General features: G+C 34.4%; 1 protein-coding gene across 1 annotated transcript in view; it reads right to left on the reverse strand.

Moving 5' to 3' along the window:
• Nucleotides 1-22,148, reverse strand: part of LOC111044038 (probable ubiquitin carboxyl-terminal hydrolase FAF-X) — a 106,741-nt gene that overhangs the window by 81,395 nt on the left and 3,198 nt on the right. Inside the window, 11 exon segments of the mRNA XM_039440377.1 lie at nt 1,932-2,199; nt 3,541-3,648; nt 4,088-4,186; nt 5,247-5,504; nt 11,312-11,465; nt 12,326-12,510; nt 13,180-13,336; nt 14,177-14,311; nt 14,855-15,080; nt 15,995-16,355; nt 19,509-19,889. Of these exon segments, the coding sequence (XP_039296311.1) occupies nt 1,932-2,199; nt 3,541-3,648; nt 4,088-4,186; nt 5,247-5,504; nt 11,312-11,465; nt 12,326-12,510; nt 13,180-13,336; nt 14,177-14,311; nt 14,855-15,080; nt 15,995-16,355; nt 19,509-19,577 (2,020 nt within the window). The 5' untranslated portion in view covers nt 19,578-19,889.

The following is a 22,148-nucleotide window of genomic DNA, read 5'->3' on the forward strand; positions in this document are numbered from 1 at the left end:
AAGTGGACGCATACTGCAGCAGACAGACGCATAAAAATCCCTCCCCATGTGTTCGAATGTTGCAATGCACACAGGCGTCCGTCAGTCTACATGTCTACTCACGTCTACATGCAGACGTTTCATTTTCATCCGTCTGTCTACTGCAGTGTGCATTCACCTTAATTGGTGCAGACATAATATTTTGGACAACTGCATATCATTTTCACAATTACTAAATTTTCTTGTCAATTTTTGTCAAAACAATAGATTATTCATGACTTGTATTTCAATATGCTACATCTTAAGTATAATTATTCAACCAAATTTTCTGTAATTTATTTTCAGTAAGCGCATATTAAAAAACTTGGCACAATTATCTGGTAAAACATTGAATGTTTTTGGTACGATATAGATTGTGTTTCTCATGGAAAGGTCAAAATAAGCATTGGATGAACTGATATCGAGGAGAACCGAGACTCTCCCTACCAGTGTTTGAGAGACCAGGAGGAGGAACTATTCTCACGGTCTCTAGATCTACAGGCCGTGAAAATATATATATATATCTTCACAAGAATTTACTTAACAACTAAAATATTATCATGATATCAACTAAATAACAATTAAGGTGTATTTAGTAATTAAGATTAAAGTGTTTCCCATGAAAAAGTCAGAAAAGGGACTGGATTAAGTGATAACGTTATTTTCACAAGAATTTACTTAGCTAAATATTATCATGATATTAACCAAATAACAATCAAGATGTATTTAGTAATTAGATTAAGGTGTGTCCCGAAGGTCAAAAAAGGACTGGATGAACTGAACTCGAGATAAACTGAGAGCCTCCCTTCCAGTGATTGAGGGACCAGGAGGCACAACTATTACGGCCTCCAGATCTAGAGACCGTGATCTTCGATATCTTCTTCATCTTCTCCTAGTTCTTCTACAACTACTACTTCTACTGGAAGAACTGATATCGAGAGGAACTGAGACCCTACCTTCCAGTGTTTGAGGGACCAGGAGGCAGAACTATTCTAGATCTAGAGTGAGGTCCACGTTATATTGGCAGTGTACGATTGACAAAACTGTTGCTGTCCTTTTCTATCATACAACAAAACAGATAGCGCTATCTCTCTCTCGCTTTGCAATGTTGTCAGTTTGCCAGAATTTTTTATTTTTACTTTTGACAGTGACTGTACAAAAGTAGACAAACAATTCTCAGCCGCCATTTTTTTCTTCATTCTATCAAAATACTTGAGTACACAAGTCGTATAATTGATTTAAAATGTATTTTTGAAACAATAAAATAATTTTTAGACATCAACGTATGAGAGACACAAATTAAAATACCTGAAATGACATTTAAAAAAATTGATATCTAACCATCCTAAACTCCATCCATGCTTCAGTTAGGCTACATGTATAGGTTAGACCTACTCGTACTGGTATAAATAATATTGAAAGGTTATTTCAGAATTATTTACATTAAAATTACTTTTTTTTTAGATAGAATTTCTATTTTTCTATTATCTTTAAAAGAAATTGGAGTGGAATAACAACCAAATAACTAAATTTCTGTTGTTTTCAAATTCAGATTGTTGTATCACAGCTTTTTAAATTAGCCGCCATTTCAGATTTGTATAAAAATAAACATTTATCTCAGAATTATTAAATAATTCTGAGATAAAAGACAAAAGCAAATTTTTGAATAAAATTATGAAAAAATATATTTTCTTGATATTAAATTGATTATTTTATCAAGGAAATGATAATTATTATTAGATCAAATTTAATGGGATGAATTGAGTAATAGCTGTGTACACTCAGTGGCAAAATGGAGAGACTTGGCAACGTTTCTCCTATCTTTCTTCACTGTCATTATAACGTGGACCTCACTATAGATGCCATGAAAATATCAGATAGATCGAGTAAAATGATGTAGAATGATAGCGTACCTCTCGCTAGTTGCCTAACATTAGCCATATACGAGGTGAGACTATTTGTAACTAGAACTACAAGGCCATGCTGGTTCTGCAGTCTTTCGATCATCTCCTGCCGGTAGAGAATCTGGTGCGATCGCTGCGTGTGGTTGACGTTGGGGTTGGGTTCATAGAGGCAGCAGATCTCGCGAATCTGCTTCAGGGCCGGCAACACCCACATCTCGTTCGACTTCAACTCTTCCACGCACCGGTCTAGCCACTCTGTTTTCTGCGAGTCGCGCTCCTACAAAAAAACCCAAAATTCAATAAATCATTATCCATAAAATACGGTTTACATTGGTCAAGTTTCTTTGGATTCAAGTTTTCATTATCAAGAACATAATTTCAAGAACAAATACATTTTCAAGTACATGATTTTCAAATAAAAAATTCTCAAAAGACCCTTTTATATAATTGAATCGGTCTGAAGAGAAAGGGAACATGTCAAAAATCAGAATTTTTCAGGGGAGAGAAAAAACTGAATAAAGATAAAAAGTATTGATAATTTAAAGATTGTTTTTTGTCATTAGGATGCAAACTCTTTTAACACAACAATTTTAATACAGTATAAGCACTTATATAAGATTCACCCCTTTAAATTTGAGTTTTTTGTTAACTTCCTATTACTCATGATAATATTATAAATTATCATTCTTAAACTTTTACAATAAACACCTCAACCGAAAGCAATCTAACCTCAAAGCAACGCGTGAATCAAAAGTAACCTAACAATAGCATAAAAATCACAACTGACAAACAGCTAATTTTCGAATGTTCGGCGTTGAAAGGGAACATGTGTGTCATGACTAGTTCCCTTTCACTCCAGTACAGCCGATTCAATTATAAAATAGACATCTATTATTCTCAAAGTTTTCTTCTTATTTTTCTTGCATCATACTTTACTATTTAGTTGTTTTTATACATTCTACATTAAATGACAACTGTTTTATCTCATTTTCCCATTTGTAGGTTGGATTGTACTTTCAAGATTCAAGTTGAATCCAAAAGTCAAACATGTTCAAATTTACTTGAATCAACAAAGCTAGAAGAAGGGTCTACATTGGTATAGTAGATTCAAGTTTCTGTTCTTGGTAACTTTACTTACTTCCAGTTTGCAAATTACGTCCATTTTATAAAAAAAAATTGAATAATCAAAACGCATCTTAATTGAGCAAATTTTACTAATCATGGTATTTAATTTAAAAAAAAATTAGTCATCTAAAAACTCCAATGTATCACATGGATATAAGTGCTATCCTTTATCAAATATTTCCGACACAACACAAATAGGACGAGACAATAATGAAAAACAAATTCATTATATGAAACTAACATTATTAATTTCAAATTTCGAATAGTTCAAAGAATCACATGGATATAGATGCTATCCTATTTCCAATAAGTCATATTTGTTGACCAAACATTGTTTGGCACAAGACAGAAATAGTATGAGAAGCAATAGTATCACAAAACAATAATTATGAGAAGCAATAGTATTGTGTATCTATTTCATTAAATCAAACTAATATTACTAACTTCAAATTTCGAATCATTCAGCAATTTACAGTATAAAACTGCAACTAACCTGTGAGCAACTATAATCTAAAATTTTGACGTGAGCACTCAATGCCTGGTCCATGATTTCTGTTAGAACGTCTTCCGAATGAGCTAGGTTCCAGAAAAGTGTCAAAACCTGAAACCAAATTCAGCACACATTAGAAATAGGAACAATGAATAGGAACATAAATTAAAGAAGGATTAGATAAAAATAAAGCAAGAAATAAAAATAAAAATAGTAACAATGTCAATGGTAAGTAACAAAAAATAGGAACGGCAATTTAACCAGGAGAAACTAATAGAAGGAACATATTTCTGCGAAACCATAATATAACCAAAGACATTCAGATATTTTACAGAGACAAAAATTGTTTTCCATTTAAGAGAAAATTTCAAAGTAAATAATAATTATTAGTAATGCAATTTTTGATTAAAACAAAATTCTAAATGTGGTGGAGAACAAATTAGCACTGTATCTGTCGTAGATGAGAATAGTTATTCAATAAAAGAATAAATGTAAAATTTATGAGATTACATTTTGTATCAAGGAAATAATTAAAATAACTCTGGCTAACCTTATGAGCCATAACTCCATCCTTGTCATCCTCAGCTAATCGTCTGATAAGCTCCAACAGTTTCTCTCTTTGTTTCTTTGGCGCATTCGTCCAACTTGCCTGGAAATACAAAACAAAAACATTTATACAATTATTATACCTAATCAATATAATATTATTGAGATAGTTTATCTCACCTGGTACCAGGAAGACTAATAACTAAAACTGCCAAAAAGACTTGACAAAAGTGTCATTATTGTCGGCTACCAAAAATTCCGTCTATTGTCCCTGTGAGAAGGTGTTTGAACTCTACTAATGTCGCTGTGTAATGGTGTTCTGCCATTTACGGCGGCCACGAAGTTACTATTGTTCCTGTTAGGGAGAGTGTTTTCGTTTATACATAAAGTCATGCAACTAGTCAAAATAAAAACTATTGAAAATCATAAATCGTATTTTCTCATTCAGTTGATATATTACGTCATTCCATCAAATATTACAATAATATCAAAACGGAAAAGTTTCTGTTTTGTGAGGTTGTTATCATTTTTCAATTTGTATTCCTAGTTTCGAATGGTTGATATTTTGACTAGTTTTAGTCACAGACTGAACCGCACTGGCTATAACGTTCTGGTTTTATAGTTGGATCAAGATGGTAACAACACACCTAAAAACACGTCGATACCTAAAAACACATCGATAATCTACATTATTAATCACTTGAAAGCACTCGAGAAAATGATCGATAAATCTGAATTTCCTCACCTGGAAGATCTCGAACAAATATGATCGATTATCTAAATTTGCTCACCTAAAACGTAGAGAAACAATAGCGTAAGTAGATATCCCATGGTATAGGGCGTTTATGTCGCAACTTTTACTGTTATCTCAAGCCGATAGTTCACAGTTCTTTCCTGTGAAGCTGTGTGACGCTGGTAGTCTCTCATATTGTGCCGTTCATACACTCTCACCCCAACAAAACAGTAAAATCTGACAATAATCGACAGTAATAGCTTGAGATAACAGTAAAAGTTGCGACATAGATACCCTATACCATGGGATATCTACTTACGCTATTGTTTCTCTATGCCTAAAAGCACCCGAACAAATGATCGATAATCGTCATTTCTTCACCTGTAAGGAAAGCACTTGAATGAATGATCGATAATCTGAATTTGCTCACCTGAAAGCACTCAAACAGATGATCGAGCTGCTCAGGCGAGAAGTCCCAAGCCAACTTGGCAAGCAGATCGTGCACATTCTTGACGATGGCCTCATGCTTGCCGGCCTGTGCCGCCCACACCGCGTCAAGGTCGGACAACGACAAACTGCGCTCCTTGATGATGAAGCGCAGTATCTTCTCCAGCTTCTCCACGTACTGCGGCTGGTGCAGCGAGTCGCGCAGGACTATCTCCAGCACTTTGTTCTCCTTGATCCATTTCTAAAACACAAACATATTGATTATTATTATTTATCTAGGCTAATCCATTCAAGGAAGGGTAGTGTTAGGGTAGTAAGGAGGTAAACATATCAAAAGTACCTACCCCTACCAACTGTGCTAAGGGGGTGGGGCTGGTTTGAAGGTAATTTCTTTTGGTTTCTCGCATATAACTCGGAAACTAAGTATCTTACGGACATGACTGTTCTAAACAAAATTGAAGCTTACATTATTCCCTACAATATACATCCCACAACTTTTCTATATCATCTATAGTTTTTAAACATCCGCTCTTGAAGGTGTAGCATTATTTAAAAAACGCGTTTACACTCGCTATTTTACTTTTATAACTTTTTCAAAAATCGATGAAAAGAATTCTTGCTGATTAAGAGATTATAGTCCATTGAATTATATTCAATTTGATGTATAATTACACACTAAATAATAATTGTTTGATTGAAAAAAAAAACTACTACATCAATTACAAAAAATATTAAATAAATTTCTAAAGAAATTTGAGTGGAAAGCGCTCAAATTACAAACAAAATTTTACAAAATTTACAACTGCAGTATTGAATTCCAATACAATAAACAGTTGTTTTTTTAAATAATTTATCCAATTATTTTGATAAATCAATGTGATAATAATAAAATGATACAATTTAATTATTCTATTTAATCATAATAATTTATTTTATAATGATTTATTATTAGAATAAGATAAAACAATTAGTATCATCTGAAAAAAAATTGGTAGGACCGTGATTTGAACCTGGGACCTCCAGTGTGAGAGGCAACGCTCTATGAGACTGACACTATGACTGTTGGAAATGGGGCGAAAAAGTAGGCACATTTCTTAGACCAGTTATAGAATAGACATGGCCCATTGTATATTCATACTGACAGACGATGAAGCCTACATCTACTGCCATATCACCATATCGTGACGTCAGCATCGAATAGAAAACATTGTAAACAAACTCTGCAGAAAAGTTTTCTATCCAATGCTGACGTCACGATATGGTGATATGGCAGTAAATGTTGGCTTCAGAGGCTAGACTCCCAGCGTGTCTATTCTATAACTGGTCTAAGGCACATTTATTGGAATTGAATTTTTCTAAAATGTAGCCTCCTACTGCACATGCGCTGCGATTAGCGAGCGTAAAGAAAATAGCTGGCGAATTAAAAGTAGATTATCGCTCGCTTCTCACAAAACAACTGTTTTATGATGAGTTTTCTGTTCGTAAAGAAGAACTTTACGAGCGGTTGTAAAATATAATATTTATCGCTCTCGTCAAAATTACCAAGCTCCGCTACGCGTCGTGTGGAAACTGTTTTGACTCGAGCGATAAAGTCGGGGTTTACGCTAGTACTACATAAATAACTATTAGTGTTTTCTGTGTGGAAATTGACCTACTCCACTATGGCGTACCTCAAGTGTACACTCTTACGCATTTTCTCTAAACACTTTTACGCATTTCCCTACGACAGTTGCAGCAGCTGCTGAGTGTGAAATCTCCAGTTTTGCAACAATAGTCATTTTTCAGTATTAGTAATCTTTATTAATTTTTCTTTATTAATTCAAATTTATTTATCCTTAATGATAATTACAAGTATTAATTTCAGTATCATATTAAAATGACTTGAATTATTACATTTTTCTGGGATAACAAAAGATTTACAGGTAGATAACCTAGTAACACTAGAGAACAAATTCGAACAGACCAATTTATTTTTCTATTTATTATAATTGGTTTTTGTACTCACCGCCATCCGTTCGGGTGTGAGCCACTCCTCCTCCTGTGGCTCAATGGCGGCCGTATGAGGGCGGTTGTGTGGGTAGTAGGTCACACTGGCTATCACTTTGTTCACCTCGTTCAGAGCGTTCATTTTGCCGTTGAACGACGAAATTTGCAACAACCTAAAACACAAACGACATGTCATTCAATTATTCAAATCAATGATACTGCTGCCTGCAAGTCAACCACTCCATCAGCATACAACACGACACAAATGTAACACAAACACTAAAATTCTACATAAGACATATAAGTTTAAAGATTATAAGTGACAAGAATTTAAACATAAGAGATAAAAAATTAACACCGAAAAGTGTTTTGCTTCCCAATGGTAAAGCTTTTCCTTAAAATGTGTTCTACAACTCTTCCTATAACCCAGCCTGGAAAACTACTAGTAGTTCTGAGAACAGTAGACCTCACGCAGTATTCTCATCCACAAGTACCTGATTGACACTATGGAAATAGACCTTATGGAAATACAGCAATAGGCTGGCTTCTCCACACATCTGTGTAATCACTTGTCAGCTGATTTATGATGAATAATTCTATAGTCTGATTTTTACTCTAATATTGGCGTATAAAGGGGCTCCTTTTTCCTTATACATTATCCTTGAATTGCAAAATTTCCAAAAAACCTTGTATATACGTCGACGCGCAATTAAAAAAGGAACATACCTGTCAAATTTCATGAAAATATATTACCGCGTTTCGCTGTGAATGAGCAACATATAAACATTAAGAGAAATGCCAAACCGTCGACTTGAATCTTAGACCTCACTTCGCTCGGTCAATAAATGACTTTTTTGTAATTTAAAAATTGATCGCACATTGCTGAGCCACCCCAGAATAGAACACACTAGTACATTATCAAAGACGCACTTCCAATTCATAAAATTTCATCAGAGAACTTCAAAAATGTCTATAATTAACAAAAATTGCTATTTGTAATTTTCTAGTGCTTAGAATAGTTAAATTGTCTTACCTAAGAATCATTTTTAGCCTGAAGATTTCCAAATTCTTGATTGTTTCTTCTTGCCTTGGAAGTTTCGATATAAGATTTTTACACGCTTTTATAATCGCCGAAATTGCGTCATTTTTCGATTCGTTTTTTGCCTCCTTCTTCAATTCGTCATCCGTCAAGTTATCCAGAACATTTGGTACCATTTCCTGAAAAATAAAATTGATAATTATCACAGGAAAACGTAATTTATATCAGAATGTTCTTGTCTCACCAGCGTTTTTTGCATCGTTATCTTCAATTTCAACAATAAATATTCCCAAACCCATCTTCTGGGATAGAATGAATAATTTAAATATTAGGCATCAATCACAAGCAGCAGAGATACAAATTCTGCTTTATTATTATAATTACTATTATTGTTACGTTAAGGCCCGGTTGCAAAAAACCGGTTAAATTTTAACCGTGATCAATTTCACGAGAACCAATCAGAAAAGGCCAATCTGATAAGACGGCTTCTCTGATTGGTTCTCGTGGAATTAATAACGATTAAAATTTAAACGGCTTTTGTGCAACCGGCACTCAGCCGCTTAAATGAGCAGAGCTAGTAGCATGCTACACGTCAAGTTGTCGTAATCTATTCCCTAACAGCTTCACAGCATTCACCCAATGTGTAGGGGTAGGGTACTCGAGCTACCAGCCTTTGAGTGAACCATAACATGTTTTTGTCTCACCAAACATTGTAGCAATTTCTGTATATTTCAATACCCAATAAGTCGAACTTAATATTTTGGAAAGTTGTTATTTTCCACATTAAAATACCTAATATCTCATCTCGAACTATTTTGAGAAGGAATGAATAAATGTTTACTTACCACAATGGGCATAAAATATTTGGTAACGGTATGAACAGTGAGCAATTCGTAGCAGAGTCCGAAAGGCCGCAGCAGTGCATAGATAACAGGTATCGTCAGATTTTTACCAGTCTGAAACCTTTCTAGAAGAATTTGAAAGCCATCTAAACTACCGAACCTGTACAACAAGACACAAATAAATTAGTAAAGCACCATCACAGATTATTAATTTATTCATAAATGATAAAAATACATAATGACGATGGCCTCATGCTTGCCGGCCTGTGCCGCCCACACCGCGTCAAGGTCGGACAACGACAAACTGCGCTCCTTGATGATGAAGCGCAGTATCTTCTCCAGCTTCTCCACGTACTGCGGCTGGTGCAGCGAGTCGCGCAGGACTATCTCCAGCACTTTGTTCTCCTTGATCCATTTCTAAAACACAAACATATTGATTATTATTATTTATCTAGGCTAATCCATTCAAGGAAGGGTAGTGTTAGGGTAGTAAGGAGGTAAACATATCAAAAGTACCTACCCCTACCAACTGTGCTAAGGGGGTGGGGCTGGTTTGAAGGTAATTTCTTTTGGTTTCTCGCATATAACTCGGAAACTAAGTATCTTACGGACATGACTGTTCTAAACAAAATTGAAGCTTACATTATTCCCTACAATATACATCCCACAACTTTTCTATATCATCTATAGTTTTTAAACATCCGCTCTTGAAGGTGTAGCATTATTTAAAAAACGCGTTTACACTCGCTATTTTACTTTTATAACTTTTTCAAAAATCGATGAAAAGAATTCTTGCTGATTAAGAGATTATAGTCCATTGAATTATATTCAATTTGATGTATAATTACACACTAAATAATAATTGTTTGATTGAAAAAAAAAACTACTACATCAATTACAAAAAATATTAAATAAATTTCTAAAGAAATTTGAGTGGAAAGCGCTCAAATTACAAACAAAATTTTACAAAATTTACAACTGCAGTATTGAATTCCAATACAATAAACAGTTGTTTTTTTAAATAATTTATCCAATTATTTTGATAAATCAATGTGATAATAATAAAATGATACAATTTAATTATTCTATTTAATCATAATAATTTATTTTATAATGATTTATTATTAGAATAAGATAAAACAATTAGTATCATCTGAAAAAAAATTGGTAGGACCGTGATTTGAACCTGGGACCTCCAGTGTGAGAGGCAACGCTCTATGAGACTGACACTATGACTGTTGGAAATGGGGCGAAAAAGTAGGCACATTTCTTAGACCAGTTATAGAATAGACATGGCCCATTGTATATTCATACTGACAGACGATGAAGCCTACATCTACTGCCATATCACCATATCGTGACGTCAGCATCGAATAGAAAACATTGTAAACAAACTCTGCAGAAAAGTTTTCTATCCAATGCTGACGTCACGATATGGTGATATGGCAGTAAATGTTGGCTTCAGAGGCTAGACTCCCAGCGTGTCTATTCTATAACTGGTCTAAGGCACATTTATTGGAATTGAATTTTTCTAAAATGTAGCCTCCTACTGCACATGCGCTGCGATTAGCGAGCGTAAAGAAAATAGCTGGCGAATTAAAAGTAGATTATCGCTCGCTTCTCACAAAACAACTGTTTTATGATGAGTTTTCTGTTCGTAAAGAAGAACTTTACGAGCGGTTGTAAAATATAATATTTATCGCTCTCGTCAAAATTACCAAGCTCCGCTACGCGTCGTGTGGAAACTGTTTTGACTCGAGCGATAAAGTCGGGGTTTACGCTAGTACTACATAAATAACTATTAGTGTTTTCTGTGTGGAAATTGACCTACTCCACTATGGCGTACCTCAAGTGTACACTCTTACGCATTTTCTCTAAACACTTTTACGCATTTCCCTACGACAGTTGCAGCAGCTGCTGAGTGTGAAATCTCCAGTTTTGCAACAATAGTCATTTTTCAGTATTAGTAATCTTTATTAATTTTTCTTTATTAATTCAAATTTATTTATCCTTAATGATAATTACAAGTATTAATTTCAGTATCATATTAAAATGACTTGAATTATTACATTTTTCTGGGATAACAAAAGATTTACAGGTAGATAACCTAGTAACACTAGAGAACAAATTCGAACAGACCAATTTATTTTTCTATTTATTATAATTGGTTTTTGTACTCACCGCCATCCGTTCGGGTGTGAGCCACTCCTCCTCCTGTGGCTCAATGGCGGCCGTATGAGGGCGGTTGTGTGGGTAGTAGGTCACACTGGCTATCACTTTGTTCACCTCGTTCAGAGCGTTCATTTTGCCGTTGAACGACGAAATTTGCAACAACCTAAAACACAAACGACATGTCATTCAATTATTCAAATCAATGATACTGCTGCCTGCAAGTCAACCACTCCATCAGCATACAACACGACACAAATGTAACACAAACACTAAAATTCTACATAAGACATATAAGTTTAAAGATTATAAGTGACAAGAATTTAAACATAAGAGATAAAAAATTAACACCGAAAAGTGTTTTGCTTCCCAATGGTAAAGCTTTTCCTTAAAATGTGTTCTACAACTCTTCCTATAACCCAGCCTGGAAAACTACTAGTAGTTCTGAGAACAGTAGACCTCACGCAGTATTCTCATCCACAAGTACCTGATTGACACTATGGAAATAGACCTTATGGAAATACAGCAATAGGCTGGCTTCTCCACACATCTGTGTAATCACTTGTCAGCTGATTTATGATGAATAATTCTATAGTCTGATTTTTACTCTAATATTGGCGTATAAAGGGGCTCCTTTTTCCTTATACATTATCCTTGAATTGCAAAATTTCCAAAAAACCTTGTATATACGTCGACGCGCAATTAAAAAAGGAACATACCTGTCAAATTTCATGAAAATATATTACCGCGTTTCGCTGTGAATGAGCAACATATAAACATTAAGAGAAATGCCAAACCGTCGACTTGAATCTTAGACCTCACTTCGCTCGGTCAATAAATGACTTTTTTGTAATTTAAAAATTGATCGCACATTGCTGAGCCACCCCAGAATAGAACACACTAGTACATTATCAAAGACGCACTTCCAATTCATAAAATTTCATCAGAGAACTTCAAAAATGTCTATAATTAACAAAAATTGCTATTTGTAATTTTCTAGTGCTTAGAATAGTTAAATTGTCTTACCTAAGAATCATTTTTAGCCTGAAGATTTCCAAATTCTTGATTGTTTCTTCTTGCCTTGGAAGTTTCGATATAAGATTTTTACACGCTTTTATAATCGCCGAAATTGCGTCATTTTTCGATTCGTTTTTTGCCTCCTTCTTCAATTCGTCATCCGTCAAGTTATCCAGAACATTTGGTACCATTTCCTGAAAAATAAAATTGATAATTATCACAGGAAAACGTAATTTATATCAGAATGTTCTTGTCTCACCAGCGTTTTTTGCATCGTTATCTTCAATTTCAACAATAAATATTCCCAAACCCATCTTCTGGGATAGAATGAATAATTTAAATATTAGGCATCAATCACAAGCAGCAGAGATACAAATTCTGCTTTATTATTATAATTACTATTATTGTTACGTTAAGGCCCGGTTGCAAAAAACCGGTTAAATTTTAACCGTGATCAATTTCACGAGAACCAATCAGAAAAGGCCAATCTGATAAGACGGCTTCTCTGATTGGTTCTCGTGGAATTAATAACGATTAAAATTTAAACGGCTTTTGTGCAACCGGCACTCAGCCGCTTAAATGAGCAGAGCTAGTAGCATGCTACACGTCAAGTTGTCGTAGTAATCTATTCCCTAACAGCTTCACAGCATTCACCCAATGTGTAGGGGTAGGGTACTCGAGCTACCAGCCTTTGAGTGAACCATAACATGTTTTTGTCTCACCAAACATTGTAGCAATTTCTGTATATTTCAATACCCAATAAGTCGAACTTAATATTTTGGAAAGTTGTTATTTTCCACATTAAAATACCTAATATCTCATCTCGAACTATTTTGAGAAGGAATGAATAAATGTTTACTTACCACAATGGGCATAAAATATTTGGTAACGGTATGAACAGTGAGCAATTCGTAGCAGAGTCCGAAAGGCCGCAGCAGTGCATAGATAACAGGTATCGTCAGATTTTTACCAGTCTGAAACCTTTCTAGAAGAATTTGAAAGCCATCTAAACTACCGAACCTGTACAACAAGACACAAATAAATTAGTAAAGCACCATCACAGATTATTAATTTATTCATAAATGATAAAAATACATAATCATAGAATGATTGAGAATAAAGAAAAGGCTTAGCCCTTATTATTTCATTCCCCAATTTTGATTGAAAAATGAGTGAAAAAAGGTTATGTTTCATCGGCACTGTTTTGTGAACACAGATATTTTCGATCTCAAAATAATGCCCAAGGATTTTTGAATTTCAATATCAGAAGTAAATTCAAATAATCCACTCTTGTGATCACGATTACAACCATGATGGATTAGTCCATAGAAAATGTGTCTACACCTCAACATTTATACGGCCATCTAGATAAGAAGTCAGCAAGGATCAAATAAATCCCAAGAACCATTTGAATGAATCAGCCTCAAAGCAAAGCAACTCGCAAACAGCAACAAGTAAAAAGAATATCATTACCATTGCGTTTTTACATCCAAACTCATACACTGGAGTAATGCGAAATTACTTTATGGTTTGAGTTTTTATTGTTTTGATAAGCCAAGTACAAAACGAGTTGCCTACTTATTAGATATAACAGATTAGTTGTAAAAGCTGTAGCCACAACTAAGATATGACCACTTGCTAATATTCTATCGAATGTTAATGTGTGATCACATTAGTAGCGTATAAGTGCAGTTGAAAAACAAAATCTGGAAAGAGCAAGGGGAACATTCACACCGAAATATTGCACTTGCTGTGCAATAAAATGTACAGCAATAAAATGTTCTTTCAAACAATTATTCTTCCAGCATGAAATGTTCATAGCAACGTAACAACGGACAATATTAATAAGTGATGTTTTACTTGTTGATAAGATCGACGAGCCATCCGCGCGGCGAACGAGCATCGGGCGGAGGCCGCGCATACAGCTCCTCGTCGGCCATATTGGACGACAGTGGCACGCTCTCCGATTGCCGCGCCGCGTTATATGTGTGGAATCTGTGAACAAAGACACACATTCAACTCAAAATCAATCAAATTTAAAATAATAGCATTCAATATTCCACTCTCTTGTATCGTATGGGGTTACTTTCTGGGTGGTTTCAATAAATTCTGCAACAACGGAAGAATTGAAAGCCAAGATTCGAGAAGCGATTTCAAATTCCAGTTGTAATGTTACGTCAAACCATGCGTGGACAATGTGATGAAGAGACTACAGGAATAATGTTTGCGTAGAAAAGGAACATACCTGCAAGATGTACTCTTCAAAAAATATATGTTACGGTATTATTTATTCTAAAATGGCATTATTTTTACTATTGAATGATATGAAAAACTTCATTTAAAGATTTGTTTTACTTGAGATTATTCAACTTTCAAAATTTCCCATTTCTCTGAAACACCCTGTAGATTCTTAATTGACCGAGGATGTTGTTTATAGACCAATTTTCAATTCTTCAAGATTTCATTATGTCAAGTTTCAAAATAGACCGTTGCAAAGCACGGGTTTCCTGCTTGTAATCAATAATTAAATCGACTAACTTGTTGTTGGGATTCAAGACCATGGCGAGCAGGTCGAGCAGCGGAAACCAGTCCTGACTGAGCTTGACGACGCACAGCTCGACCAGCCGACTGCAGTTGCTGAGGATGCAGCTGTGGATGTTGTTCTTCCAGCTGTTCACCGCGTCGTCAGTCAGGATCTTCGTGAACGAGATGGTCAGACCCTCGCGGAAGAACCGCTGGCACGCTTCGCTTCGCACGTCTTGACCTGCAAACATTAAAAAAGAAAAACATTTATAAAAAATTGCAATAATCGCTTCCACAATGAAAAACAATAATTAAATAACCCATAATAGTGAACGATGAATGAGAAAACAATGAAATAACCCATAGTGTTTTAGGGTCTAAGGAACGATGCGTGAGGATCCAATCCAAGTTGAGCGTACGTGTCAATGAAATCTTGGGGAGGTCCCACTTTCTCTCGGTTTCAGTTCATCTCGGCATTACGACATAACCTTAAAAGGTTATGTTTCAAAGCTAAAAGGGTAGTTTAGAGGGCTAGGGTTTCCTTTTAAAAAGGAATATGCTGGTATTATTCGAAATACATCATAAATATTAATAATGAACTACCTACTGGAATCCGAGATGAAGTCAATGTCACCCGACATCTCAAAAAATATCGTTAAACATGACTCAGTTTAAAAGAGATTATTTATAATGTTCAACTCCCACAATCCCAAATTATTTTCTAAATTAATGATTTGAACAATATCAAGTCATTAATGCTCACTTTCAACTCTTGTAGAAGTGAGTAGCTTACAAGTTATCATAAAAATAAATGCCAGTCGGAATCTTTATATTTTGTACAGGACTATGAGACTAGGCAGCTAGGTCTCGCAGTTAGTCCTGCGTACGGTCCTAAGGTGATTAAACTAATGTAGCCTAATCAAGATAAAAAACTTTGGACTTTTCTCTTTTCATTGGTATAAAGAAAGTTGTTTTAGGATCGGTACCTACGTAAGTGAATATGAATTTCTGAAAATGGGCCAAACATTTAGAATAACTCTTATTTAAAGTGAAATATACAGTGTATATCTAGGCATTTGAGACTACATGAGCTATATATTTGTTGTGTATCTGTCATACGCTAAATAATAATAATAATGTGAAATGTTGACTGACCAGTGCGACACAAATGTATGGCAGCATTGATAAGGACCTCGAGCTCCTGGTCGGGCAACACAGGCACCACCCATCTTGTGCTGGATATCTTCTCGTCCAGGGTGACCAACTTGGCATGCGGAAAGTCGGGCTCCTGGCAGGCGCAGTTGATATCGTTACAGGACGATGCAGTCACCTGTTCAAGGTCATGACCTTGTTTGACTTTCGCCTCAAGGTCATGACCTTGTTTGCCCTTGACCTCGAGGTCGGCGGCGGTCGACGAGGGGCCTCCCTCGACGTCGTTGTTGGCCGGGGGTTCGGAGAGCTGTAGACTCAGCGATGATGGTCCCCCCGGTTGGATGGCCGATGGTTGTTGGGCCGGCTATAAAACAATAAAAATACACACTAATATAATAGATACAAACTTCATTCATCCAATGTACAGAACACTATAATCTATAAAATTAAGCTCGCCGTATCCATCTAGCCAGGGGGCTCTGCCCCCTGGACCCCCGACTGGGTCGTCCAAAAATGAGATCAGCGGGCTCGCTACGCTCGCCTGCATTTTTCATTTGAGCATGCTTCATTCCATCAGAAAGTCAAAGTACTGTGAAAACGCAGAAAAGCTGAGAAAAAAGTAGGAAAACGCTGATTTTGGGCCTATCTTTGATGAAATATCACCTCATTTTGTCAATTTTGATGAAATTTGTCACCTCATCACAAAATTTTTAGACCCTAGCTAAACCTCTGTACCAAATTTGAACATTTTCTATCTATTACTTGATGAAAGAACTGAGCAAACGCAAAAAACCGCTAATTTTGGGCGTATCTTTGGCGTTATTTCGAATTCCTTCTAACACAACATTAATACACGGTCCCAGATGAGCTTCTGTAGTAAATTCAGACATTTTCTGTTCATTTGTTGTGTGTTGAGAAAGCACAAAGAACGCTGGAAAAACGCAGATTTTGGGCGTATCTTTGACGTTATTTCAAATTCCTACTAGTACAATATTGTTACATCCTAGCTGAGCTTCTGTACTAAATTTGAACATTTTCAGTTCATTTGTTCTCGATAAAGCATATATAAAAATGCTAAATAACGCTAGGAAAACGCAGATTTTGGGCGTATCTTTGGAAATTTTTCCAAATCCGTTCTTAGTGCGCCTCAAAAGGGCCAACTGAACATACCTACCAAATTTGAACGTTTTTGGTCCGGTAGATTTTTAGTTCTTCAAGTGAATGAGTGAGTGCCATTTCACTTTTATATATATAGATACAAACTTCATTCATCCAATGTACAGTACACTATAATCTATAAACTTGTTGTTTGTTTTGCATGTTTTCATTTGTATTTATCTTGTATGTGTGTGTGAATAAATAAATTGGAAAACTAAAATTTCATAAAAGAATAGACTTATTGACCATCAAGTACACAGTTTATACAATATAATAATGTATTATGAGAACTCAAGCGTCAGTTATAGTCGAGTCATTGTAGGCGCAGTTGAGATACTCATAAAGGGAGTAATAAGCTCTTTTTTAACAAGGCGGATATATTTGGAAAGCATTTTTTAATGGGCAGACTTCTTACTATGAGCGGCAATTTATTAAACAGTAGATGTTGCTGATATTTGTGGCTTTTCAATGTTTTACTTAGCCTAACATTTGGTGTGACTAAATTGACCTAATTACAATTGAAACCATAATATTATTATGATCATGGAGGAAAAAATTGGGCTGAGCCTGTACCATTTCTCTCAAAAATGTTGACAAAAGTTTAAAAAACAGAGAAGGCATTCACAGGTAGGGATACAACGGCTGCGAAATTGCCGTTCTAACCGGCCATCATTCCTCTAATTTCTCGTGAGTATTCAAGCGCTCATGTAAACTTACGGAGTTTCCTGTCTGGAATCCTCAAGTCGACTGACTCTAATCGACAAATTGGCAACTGCGCTTCTATCTATGACTCTATCCATAACTGTGATTGGTTTCTCGCATAAAACTCAAAAACTATGTATCCTAAGGACTTTGCTGTCATATAACAAATTAATTTCCTACAATATTAATTTCACAACTTTTTTATATCTCCTCTGGTTTTCGAGATATCGGCTCTTAAAAGTGTACCGTAACATTTTTGAAAAAGGCACGTTTGTAAACAATTTTTTTCTATTTTTGCTCTTATAACTTTTTGAAAATCGTTGGGAAAAATCCATGTTGATTATGAGCTTATAGAGCATTAAATTCTTTTCAATTTGATGTATACTTTCACACTTTTACGAATTTCCCTACACCTTTTGCAGCAGCTTTAGTGTTGAGTGTGAAATCTCCATTTTTGCAACAATAGACCAATTGACAAAGGAATTTCTCCTTTGCATTTACCCAATAGCACTTTCTTTCAAAAATCTTTTTGTTTTTTGCAAGGCAGGTTTTTCAATCATGTGCCACAGGATATAGTTTATGCTAATTATCCTCTTCCTGTTTTCAAGAGAAAAATAAAAAAGGTAATTTTTGCTCTCAATATCGATGTCATTGAAAGCTGGTATCATATTCAGAGATAAGATTATTCATTTATGTGAAAAACCCTTGATAAAATGTTTTAAAATTAGCATGTAAGTCATATTGAGTTATCATGCCTTTTAGTATGTATTCAGTGAGGTTCCCTGCTAATGTTCTACTGTTGTAGAAATTCAATAGGTCTAATCATTTTGAATATCCTCAAATTTTAATTGCGTAGCTCCATCTCATTTTATACTTTTTTGTAGCCTATACAGTATATTTACAAAATGTTTCATCTTAGCCTAGTATAATTAGTTATGCTCTCGTATCATATATTATTTGCTTCTTATATTCTTTTTATTTTTGTCAATATTCTAATATTCATTATATTGTTGTTGATATGATACTCCTATGCGCGGACGGAAAATTTATTTTCTTTGCGCTCAGTAAATTTGCCATAATTATTATGATTTAGTTTTAAACTTTTATTGTATTATTGTTTTATTTACAATCAATATTGTGTTTCCAACAGTATGTCTGTATTTGTTTTTATGGCAAATAAAGTCTATTCTATTCTAATTTGGAGGAAATCTTTAAACAAAATTTTTGACTTTGCAGCTTCATCAAAAGTCCCCATTCCTAACTCTTGTGCTACGGGGATGAGGGTGGTTTAAAAGTTAAATGACAGCCAATGTCATTGACAAAAGTTGAATGACAGTATATGACAGTCAAGTCCTTAGGATAGATAGTTTTTGAGTTTTATGCGAGAAACCAAAAAATGGTACCTTTAAACCACCCCCACTTGAGGACTTTTGATATGTTTACCTCCGTACTACCCTTAACAGAACTGTGGTGTCAAAAATTGTCTTCCATACATTTCCCTCTATTCCCGTTTTTGAGCATTCATTGCCTGGACTATTCGGGGTGATTTACAACATTTAATTGGGATTTTCGTTTAGTAATAATTATTCACTAATTAGCATTTGAACAAATGTAACTTTCAATCTAAAAATATTAATTTGAGTATGTGTGGACTTACCGGAACGGCATTGTTTTGTGGATCAGGGGGCTCCACAGTGATCCCCTGTCCTCTGGTCGATATTGTCATGTCAGCGTTTTTCTTACAGCATGAATCACGTCCAATTGTTCATCAAGTCACCTCCCGCCTCTCGCTCACCGGCTGACATCAATTATTCTCTCTTCCTTTCCTCTCTCACGCACACTTGTTCTACTGTTTTGTCGTTTTTGTTCGCTCTCTCGTCTCTTCAAGTTTCTTTATAAATATATTTTTGTTGTATATGAAATTGGAGAAAGTTTGGTGCCACCCTTAAAACGAAAGTTGTTACAAAAACGTATTACTACAGTATTTACAGGAGAAAAGAAGCATGGATGCCTTCTATGTACAACTACATTACTGGGCCTGAAACAGAAAAAGTAAACAAAAATATTAGACAGATAATGAAAAACTAAGATGAATAGGAATAAAACTATAGGCTAACCTAGTAATTGCTCGACAACATAAAAGCGTGAAAAATAGATTGTATGGGAAGAAATGTTGAGATAGTTCTGCCTGTTGGTCCTTCCCTAATCATTTTGATAAATTGTGTTCTGTGTATCATTGAATAAATAAATAATAAAAATACAGTGATATAAATACCACTAATTTTTGTCAAATATGAAAGGCATCAAAAAGTATTTTCGAGACATGTTATCACCAATCAGAAAACGAGAAAAAATCTTCTGAATACAAAATATGGATATAATATATTATTATATCACAGAGGAATTGAAGCAGTAAAAATTATGGTTATTCTATTATTGTATTACAACTAGCAGTTATCTGAATTCATACTTCTCAGATGAATTTCGAATCATAGTTCAAATCTTAAAAAAATCAAGTATATTTAGATAAATAGAATTGATTATCTCTTGTCAAACTTGAAGAGAAACATATGAAGAATTAATAAAATTAAAAATGAAATCATTATTTGTAACAATAAAATAATTATTTATTATTAACAAAGATTTGACTAGTAGAATAGAATGACTTTTTTATTTGATGACATGTTATACGATGCAGTTTTGGGAATAATGGAATTGCGAATAGTATTTGCTTAATAATATAAGCAAGTACAACAGTGGTAATTGAATTTCAAGTATAATTTCATTAAATATTACATAGAACTGAATAACTCAAAACTAAACCTGAATTACATGAAATAGTTTATTATGTTATCATTTGCTTTGTTCGATAAACATTTCAAAATGACAGAATAAATTCATTCAAGTAAACCACGACTTCATTGAGAAAAATTGTAAATTCCAAGATGAATGTTATCTAAAATGACGATTATCTCTATGACTCATTTGTTATCATTGACTGATTTTGAATTATTTTACCATTTTTTTTTTCAATAATCTTGAATCTCAACTTTTTCTTGTGTTTTGTTTTCAATGAATGTCTATTGATTAATTTGGTAGCTGAATAATATTAATTAAAACAAATGTTTGAAAATAGAAAACGGAAATTCCCAACAAATGTGCAATTTATTCTCACGTATATATTCTAATATGTACTAAATTGCTGAGGTTTTTGTGAAATTTATGTTTTATAGAATACAGGACAATAAGTACTGATTGTTAGAATCTGAAACGATCTGCTAAGTTGAAATGGAAACTTTTCACTAATATTTGAACAACTTCAAGGTGAATCTTGAACAACTTCTCTGAGAAAATGCTTTCAATTCATAGTGAATAGTCAATTGAGTAAATTCACCTTGAACCAATTCAAATGGAGACTAATAGTCGTTGATAATATTATTGTGGAAAGATGGTTAACAAAATCGGCCATTTAAAAATGTTTTCTTTCCTAGAGCAACTTGACTTCTCAGCTCTGTTAAAAAAAATCAAATGACAAAAAGCAATGCCTCCACTTTTCAAGAAATTTTTCCTCCCTCCTGATGTGGTATTACCTAGGCCTATACCTTTTTTCTATCCATTTCACAATCGACTCAATATGGTAGAGAAACCGAAAAACGTCACATTCAGACAAGAATGTTGAAAATTGTTAAAACCTCACTTCAATTCATTTTCAATTATTTATCTAGGTATTTTAAATTGTACTATTACCCTTTGAACAAGTATTTAAACCCTAATTCACCTTGGATTTATTACAGCAACTGTTCAAAGAAATACAAAATCAATTACTTTGTAAGTTCTACAATGAGAACCATCTATTTCTTCAATATAACACTTGAATTGCAACTTCAACCTTGCACTGTTATACAAGCGATCGATTTCCAACAAGAAAAAACACTATTACTATATCCCATCTGTCTGAAATGTGTTAGAGTTCTGTTGATACAAGAAATGGTAGCAAATAAACTGATGTGTTGCATAATCGTATTTTGAAAGAAGTACAATAGAGTCTAAAATCGGCCAGGCCAATATTTAACCAGTCAGATTCTCTATATACGCAGGTCCATGTTACTTGAACTAGCAAATGTTTTCAAATTAAAAAATTCTGGGCAATTAGTGTAATAATTTGGAATGGATAGTATGTACATTTTACTCTTTGATAGACCTACAAACAACTGGGGTTAGTACAAAATTACAAGAGAATACAGTATACATTCTCCTACCCTACATCAATTCATGAAGCTATTAAACCGCTCTATAA

Source organism: Nilaparvata lugens, chromosome 13 (assembly GCF_014356525.2).
Source record: "Nilaparvata lugens isolate BPH chromosome 13, ASM1435652v1, whole genome shotgun sequence".
NCBI classification, from domain to species: Eukaryota; Metazoa; Arthropoda; class Insecta; order Hemiptera; family Delphacidae; genus Nilaparvata; species Nilaparvata lugens.